Source organism: Centruroides sculpturatus, unplaced genomic scaffold (assembly GCF_000671375.1).
Source record: "Centruroides sculpturatus isolate CEXI.00-Female unplaced genomic scaffold, Cexi_2.0 scaffold136, whole genome shotgun sequence".
Lineage (NCBI taxonomy): Eukaryota > Metazoa > Arthropoda > Arachnida > Scorpiones > Buthidae > Centruroides > Centruroides sculpturatus.
The window spans coordinates 512,372-521,058 of NW_019384534.1; the positions used below are offsets into that span (position 1 = coordinate 512,372).

Sequence of the window (8,687 nt, forward strand, 5' to 3'; positions counted from 1 at the left end):
AATAATCCGTATAAACTACGCTATAAACAAAAAATTGTAGGATTACTTACCGAGTGTCACCATTCGACATTGCCATTGCTCAACATTGTTTTCGTCGCGGAACAGCTCAGCAAAGAGCGGCCGATTTCTAACAACTTATTTTTCTGTGAAAACTTCGTAGAACTTCGGAGACATCATTAATATAAATAATTTTAATCGCCGTTGAATAAGAAATGTTTCTTTCACAAGAAATGTATAAAATTACAGTACTGTATTAGACTTACGGTACCTAATTTACATACTGACAGACGATAGTTAGCGTAAAAATCTCCGTAGCGTGGCGCCACGCTAGACGGCGGAAATTATATATTTAATTATAACAAAGTTACAATAAGTTAATATATAATTATATATACAGTACCTAATTTATATATAATTAATATATAATTATATGTACAGTACCTAATTTATATATAATTTATATAATACTGTCCAGACGATAGAAATCTCTCCGTAGCGTGGCGCTACGGATGGCGGGAAAGTAGTTCGGCTGCCCGATGACGTTTTACGTAATTATAGGAGTTTTTTACCTTTTTTTACGGATACCGTCACAAATTTTTTGCAGTTTTATAGGAATTGTAATTATAGGGACTGTAATTACAGGGGGTCGACTGTAATTTTTAATGATACAATAGCCACGATTATTATTATAAAAATTTTCTTTAGGCTTAACATTGATGAAAATTCAATGTAAAGCAACACGCAACGGAGAAAAATTTAAACATGGGATATATTAATATACTATTATTGGGATATACTAATATACTATATTAATAAATTAATAATGTATTTTTTTGTACATAATCGGTTATCCGAAAACTCGATTTTCTGAACAACCCCAGTCCCCAACTGATTCGGATAATCAACGCTCTACTGTACCCGCAAAAACTATTTCATAACAAATAATCTATACCCTTCATACACTAGACTGATCTTCTCTAATGCATAATATACCATCATCCCAGTCAAGATTCACTAAACAAGAAGCATTACAGATGAAACAAAGAAATATCTAAATATATTAATTCTAACTATATAAGAATGGGATAAGGCAACAAAATACAAAGACACTATCATGGAGGGTTGCCTTCCAGAAGAACATTTACAGCAGCATTTCCCAAAATGGGCTTTTGTGGAGACCAACTGAAATTTGAGGGCTCCAGAAATCTTTTAAAACATTTTTAAAGTTAACAAATCATGCTTTATTTGTTTACTTTATAACTATTTTTAAACAAGCAGTTTATTTTAGTTGGCAGTACACCTCAGCATGGTAGTTGTCATTTCCTATTATCACACATCATTCATACAACTGACATTTCACTGAATGATAAAAATGAAAAATATATAATTGTTTATATATATATATATATATTTTAATCATTCAGTAAAATAATAATAAAAAAATAAAACATTAGAGCCTTGATCTTCCACTATCAACTGTACAAATTTAAAGCAAAAGATGCTGATGAGTTGTGAGGGATCTACCAAATAATTCTTGCTTGAGGGTTCACTTTACCAAGAAATTTGGGAAATGTTAATCTGTGGGATACTGGCTTCTTCAGAGGTTGAGTCAGTTAATCCCGGACAATTTGTTATGCAAATATGAATCAAATTAAATATGCATGTTAGAATCAGCCAAAATTTTGTAATATTTTTTGGCAATTTTGTTGTTAACCCTTCGGTGGGTGCTTCCGCGGCAAATTGCCGCAAAATAATAATAAATTCGTTTGTTTGACGTTGTACTTAATTATTGTGGAAATATGTCATAGTATTCTCTCTTCATATTACAAGTTACAATTTATCTTTGAAATCGGGTCAGTTATGCTAACCGTTTAGCTGTTACTGGACTTTGAATCAGGTCGTACCTAATTTGCGTTGTAACTGCCGCTACGCGCCTTGTCATGTAACTAAAATATCAGTATACATTTATATATATGTGTTTAATTNGACATAGCCAAAGACTGCAGCGCCACAGCACTGGCAAAAATTTAAATTTGCCGACTGGAATTCTTTCAGATGACTGATGTTTCGGATGATTGACTTTCGGATAATCGATGCTCTACTGTATATAGAAGAAGCTAAAACATCTTCACACTTTTCATGTCCAATCACCAGTAGTCTTCCTTTACAGACAATAGAAAGGTTGTGGCTGAAGTTTTCGTCTCTAAAATGTGAACTTTGAACACCTAACACCGCCATCTTAGAAGCCTAGAAATTTGACAATGACATTCAGAACATTGAGCATGATGAGTAGAAGTTCAGTTTAAATGTCTGCACTTTTCTGTGTTTTGGGTTGAAATTATGACACATTTTATTAAAATAACAATTATTTAAGTATTCATGAATAACATTGCAAAAAAGCAGATAATTTTAATCCAGAAATTATTTAGTTATTAAATTTATTTGAAAGTAATATGAAGAGTCTATAGAATTTTTATAGTTGTGTTCATAACAGCTTATCATAATACTGTAGAAATAGGTTTTTTTCTTTCATGGCATCATCTACCATCAACAGCATAATTCATTTGTAATTTCTAGAAATAATTTCCTAAGCTTCTTTCGAATTGTCATCTCCATATGGATTTATAGCAACCACTTCCCTCAATAAAAATATGGTAGGAATCACAACACTAATTAAAAAGTCAAATATAATTATTTAGTGTTATTAAACATCCTATAAATATTTTAAAATAGTTTAATTTGTTTTTTACTTTCATTGGTCACCTTCGTCATTCTTCAGTGTACCCGCCATTTTACAATCTCATGATACACTGCGTGATATAAATGTATACTGTAATGTGTTTTACTTAAAGTTCAGATGTCAGATATGTACTTCTGCTTGCCATACATCGACTCAGGCTGCAACCTTTATATTAGCACAAACAGTCTTCCTTTACAGAGATGACCTTTTATTATAATGTTTTAGTTTCTTCTATATATTTTTAATGTAAATAATATTGCCAGCCATTTTAATGGGAAAACAGTATAATAGTGATAAACAGAACCTAGCAAAATAATTGTTCTAACAGAACAAGAAGTGCAAAGACACAATAAATAAACTTGTTGATGAAACAATATGTCTATTTTGTAATAATATTAATTAAAAGCAGACAAAATGACATTCATTTTCTGTCATTAGAAATTATAAGTAATTACTGCAGCCAAAAAACACTGATTCTTTAATTTTTGTAAATGTAAAAAACTAGGATTTCAGGGAATACTATACCTTAATCAATAACAAAGTGTAAATTCATGAAAATGTGGAATAAATCAGGTAAATAAATGATCAGAAAATAAAAATTTGATACAGTTTTACCGTAAGTTTCACAAAGCATATATATATTGTGAAATATATTATTTCCTATATTTATTATATTAGTTGAATAGTTGAATGAGATGTCGAATCAACATGTTTTGATTTTCATTCAAAATGTACTGGTACAGGATGATTCAAAAGTCACAGAAATTTTAAAAAATTAATAACTCACAAACTATTTACAGTATGATGATGCAGTTTTCAGAGAAATGTTTAAAAATAAGTGGGATTATTTTGTGTGTAATAAAAATTTTAGTACCAAAATAGTTACATTTCTTGTCATAGATAAGTTACGCTTGATAAGTTATATAATTTGTGAAGTTGTTATTAGAGCTTACACTAAGAACATTTTTATTTTTTTATTCTTATTTTAACAAATTTACAAATGCTACAGCACCATCTATGGCAAAATGTAACTATTTTGGTATTAAAATTTTTATTACACCTAAAAAACCACTTCTTTTTAAGCATTTCTGTGAAAACCACATTGTCTTACTGTAAATAGTTTGCGAGTTGTTAATTTTTTAAAATTTGTTATTTTTGAATCACCCTGTACAGTCGACCCCCCTATAACATACGTTCCTATAACGACAATTCCTATAACGTAGCAAAAAAATTGTAGAAACTTTCGTATAACGTACCTCCTATAACGTCGTTTCGCGAGAAGATTGATAGAGTCTGGACCAATAGTGGATGAGCAGCCGAACTACTTACCTCCGACCCTGCGCCACGCTACGGAGCGGCTAAATTGAGTTTGCTATCGTCTGTTTAGTATTATATATAAATTATATATAAATTAGGTACTGTACATATAATTATATATTAATTATATATAAATTAGGTACTGTATATATAATTATATATTAACTTAATTTATTGTAACTTTATTATAATTATATATATGCTTTCTGCCGCCTGGCAACACGCTACGGAGATTTTAGGCTAGTAAGTTGAGTTTATTATCGTCTGCACAGTATGTAAATTAGGTACCGTAAGTCTAATACAGCACTAATTTTATACATTTCTTGTGAAAGAAACACTTCTTATTCAACGGCCATAAAAATTATTTATATTAATGATGTCTCCAAAGGTCAAGTTATTTTTCCGCCAAAAATTCGTTATCAGAAATTGCGGCCGTCGTTTCGCGTGCTGTTCCGCGATGAAAACCAGCTTTAAGCAACGGCGTAGTCGAACGGTGTAAGTAATCCTACAATTTTTTGTTTATAGCATAGTTTATACAGATTATTCCCAAAAAATTATACGTATTTTGGAAATGTTGAGTGGAATTAGTCTAGAATCGGTTAATTTTATAGAAGAAAACCTTTCGAACAGCCTTAGTCCGTAAAGTTCCCACCTATCGGGCTGCGATTGGCTCAGGTATTTAATCATTCCTACAACGTAATTTTCAGTTAGCGTGGAACGTATCTAAGCGTTATAGGGGGGTCTACTGTATATATAACTGTAATTCAGATACAATCTTCTAAAAATTTGGAATATGCCATTTAAGTTATTAAAATGAGAAACAAACACAAAATTATGAAAGGAAAAATTTGTAATATTGATTTTAAAATGAACTTCTATTTGAAAACTTTCAAAAGTTCTTACCAGCTAATTTTGTTGTCAATACACGATCGTACTCTTCACGGATCTGATTTTCACGATCTTTCATCATACGTTCACAGATTAAGCCAACTTGTCGGAAAGTAAAAAGTGGCTGATCGCGTCTTGACGGTGCTAAAAGGCCACTTCCAGGACTTACTATATTCGTGCTGGAAGAGTCTGACGAACTCTCTGGTGTGTTAGATCCTCCAGACGAAAAATAAAGTTGTTTTCGTCTTTGTAGCCTTTTCATCTCTTCTCTTATATTTGTGGCTATTTGTTCTGTAAAATACATTTTAACATTAATTTCATATAATAAACTAAAAATGTTCACAAATATATTTTAAACTCAATAAAATCTACATAACTTAATAATTATCTTAAATGTAAGAAATAAATGCTAGAAATTATTAAGTTTAACATAACTATTAAAGGAATGATTTATTATTATAGAAGCATAAAGTTAGAGATAATGTAAAATGGAAGCTACTAAAAAAAATAGCCAATAAATACAAAATTGAACGGTCTTTAGTAAATATAGTTTTCAGAAAAGTTATATTACAGGGGTGGCCATATCTTGTCATGACAGGAGTCATCCTATCAGAAATACAAGAACATCACACACATCCTCTGTAGGAACATCTATTGGGGAGCTACACTTTCTATTTATATTATACTAGCAGACCCCGCCATGTGTTGCAGTGGCTCAAAATGTATCTATTATAAATGTATAACACTTCCCCCGTGGAAGGAAATTTTTCGAAAAATCTCTTTTTAGTGTACATTCTGTTGACGTACCCTATTAAAACGCAAAAAACCACATCTAAAATAGTATAAATAGGAGCAGAGTTCTTTACGGTAAGCCTTAATCCTGTCCATCTCCTCCCAGTGGGGGAATTTCGACATGTATATTATATAAAAACACGTGCTTATTTGAATGCAGCGTTGTGTCAAAATTTTGAAGGAATTGGTAGGAACAAACAAACATTACATTTTTATTTATATAGATAGATAGATAGATAGATGATGATGATCTGCTTTAGTTCATCCTCACAGAAAAGCATAGATGATATCTTTTAATTTATATGAATGTTTAACGGAATAATATACAGCCTATGTCCACCCTGAAGTTCCATTCTAAATATTGGTGAAAGAATTTTTGAAATCGAATGAGTAGTTTTGGAGATTACCCCCTACATACAAACTTACAAACATTACCTCTTTATAATATTAGTATAGATATAGTTAAAAACACTATAATTATCACAGTTCTATAGTAAATATCACTATTACTCAGTGGCATGCCATCTGTGGAAACTGTGGACACGACACTTCCCTTGTATTTTCTAAAATATAAATACGTATTGTGCAATTATTTTTATATTTTAACATACTTTGAATTATTTAAAATTAATGTTTTATTATAACCGCATTATGTATCTTCTTATAAATTGCTATACATGTGAAAAACAACAATAAGATTGCTATTGTATCTTCTAATTCATATATTCATATTCCCAATGGAAGCACTGTATTGTTGAATATGGGATAGTTTCCACAGCAAAAATATTTGAATGGTGCAAAGCAACCAATTATACACATTTGATTTACAGAGCACCAACCTCTCACAGTTTAGCTTGTGGATGCTACACACCAAAATATCATATAACACTTCCAATGATTAGGTTTGTTTATAATTTTATGGAAAAACAGCTTCACTAACATCAAATGCCACTGCATGCCACTGCTGTTACTTTAACTAGTCAGTCTTAAAGTAACAGTAAGCAATCATTTAACTGTGTTTGGTGTTATAAATGTAACCTAAGCTTTTGGTTGCCTGTTCAAGGTAAAGTTGCAATTTACACTTACAATCCCCATGTATATCATACTATATAATAGAAAACTTACAAAAAATATTATAAATGCATAAGTAGTATGTACCAAGTTTATAAAAAGAAACTGTATAAGCATACGGGAGCTGCAATAAGGATCAAGAAGAGCCACAGTTTGGCCACCATGGTAATATTTAAAATAATTAATAATGTTAAAATTACTTTACTACAAAATTGATTTTTCATACTTAACTACAACACTAATTCACTTTAAGACAACATAGTCTATCAAGCAAAGCTGCCCTTAAATCAATGTTACTAGACAAAACATTAATGTCAAACTTGCTAATGGTTTTGCTGATTCTTTATAGTTTCCTCAGTTACATAAAGAATAAATTGAAATAAGATGTTCATAAAATGCAATATGCCTCTTAATTCACTAATAATTTAAGACAATACATTTATTGATATTCTACAATCTATCAAATTTCTGGAATAAATAAAAATGATTTTTATATTTTATTTATATTCTTAGCACTTCAACATTTGTGACCAAATGCAATCCTCAACCTAAATTAAGACTAGGAATATTTAAAAAGCATTTAAACTAACAAAAGTAATATTGCTGACATTATTTCTTTTTATAAAATTCTTATGATTATTACAATTAAAATTTAACAAAAGCTTTATTTTTATTAAATGAGATATTTCTAGAACAATAAATGACATGTATAAACAACAAGAATGAAGCATTACAAGTTGGACTTAGATTTTGGCATCATATTTTTCATGCACAAGTATTTGTTGCACTTGAAATGAATTTGGTTTTTCACCTTTAATGCTTTTCAACTCAAACTGCAATGTTTTTTTAAGTGTAAATCGAACAATAATTGAAAGATTATTGTATTTCATGGCACTATAATTAACTTAACCACTTAATACCGAAGTTATTCTATTTTGTACGACCTTGCAGTCTTAGACTTTTAATTACTTTTAAAATTTTAATATAAACTTTCATAAAATCTGTTTTTGTCTCTTGAATCAAATTCTTGTCAATTTTGCTTTTGTTCTGTTACTTTGTTCTAAATAAAAATAAATTCTCAGATTTTTAAAAATTAACTGTTAACATTTCCTACATTTTCTTGTTGCTTTACAGTGATAAATTCATTGTTTTGTTTCAGAAAAAGTAATATAATATAAATATTTAATTTATTTATGTATACACATATTAAAATGTAAAATATACAAGACACAGCTATTAATGATATATTATAATAATTAATGGATTGAGAAATCAGTTGTTAGCATACTGCCGTGTGTCAAAATACATTAATTTGACATAATGCAGACTCATAACATGGGCTGGCATATTGGATTCCAAGATCCATGTTATATCAAGTTGTAAATGTATATAAATACTGATAAAATTGCTGAAATTCATCACCACCTTTACAGAATATATCTGTTTTCCTCCCTGAAATTGAAGAGTAGCAAAACTGACAAGAACTTATTTAGAAATGAATACAGTAGAGCGTCACGTCAATTATCCTAATGATAATCAACCAAAACGTCGATTAACCAAAAGCGTTCCAGTCAGACTGTGTCCTGCTGAATCGAACGTGTTTGATACTAGATTAACTTCTAAAGTATAATTTTTTTTGTTTTTATATTTTTCAATATATTTATTTTGCTTGTACAAAACAAAGAAATACAGTCGACCCCCCCTATAAGATCATAGATACGTTCCATTCTTTAGGAATCCGATTTCTTACGAGTCCTTCCAATCACAGCCCGACACGTGTCAAGTTTACGGACTACGGCTGATTGAAAGGTTTTCTTCCATAAAATTAATCGATTCTAGACTAATCCGACTCAACATTTCCAAAATACGTATATTTTTT

The 8,687-nt window shown here is 30.1% G+C and overlaps 1 protein-coding gene across 1 annotated transcript in view; it reads right to left on the reverse strand.

Annotated features, from left to right (window-relative positions):
- The window catches only part of LOC111623131 (akirin-2-like), a 43,401-nt gene that overhangs the window by 13,428 nt on the left and 21,286 nt on the right, over nt 1-8,687 (reverse strand). The window contains exon 2 of the mRNA XM_023365615.1: nt 4,961-5,236. Coding sequence (XP_023221383.1) covers nt 4,961-5,236 — 276 coding nt within the window. The remainder of the gene's footprint in view (nt 1-4,960; nt 5,237-8,687) is intronic.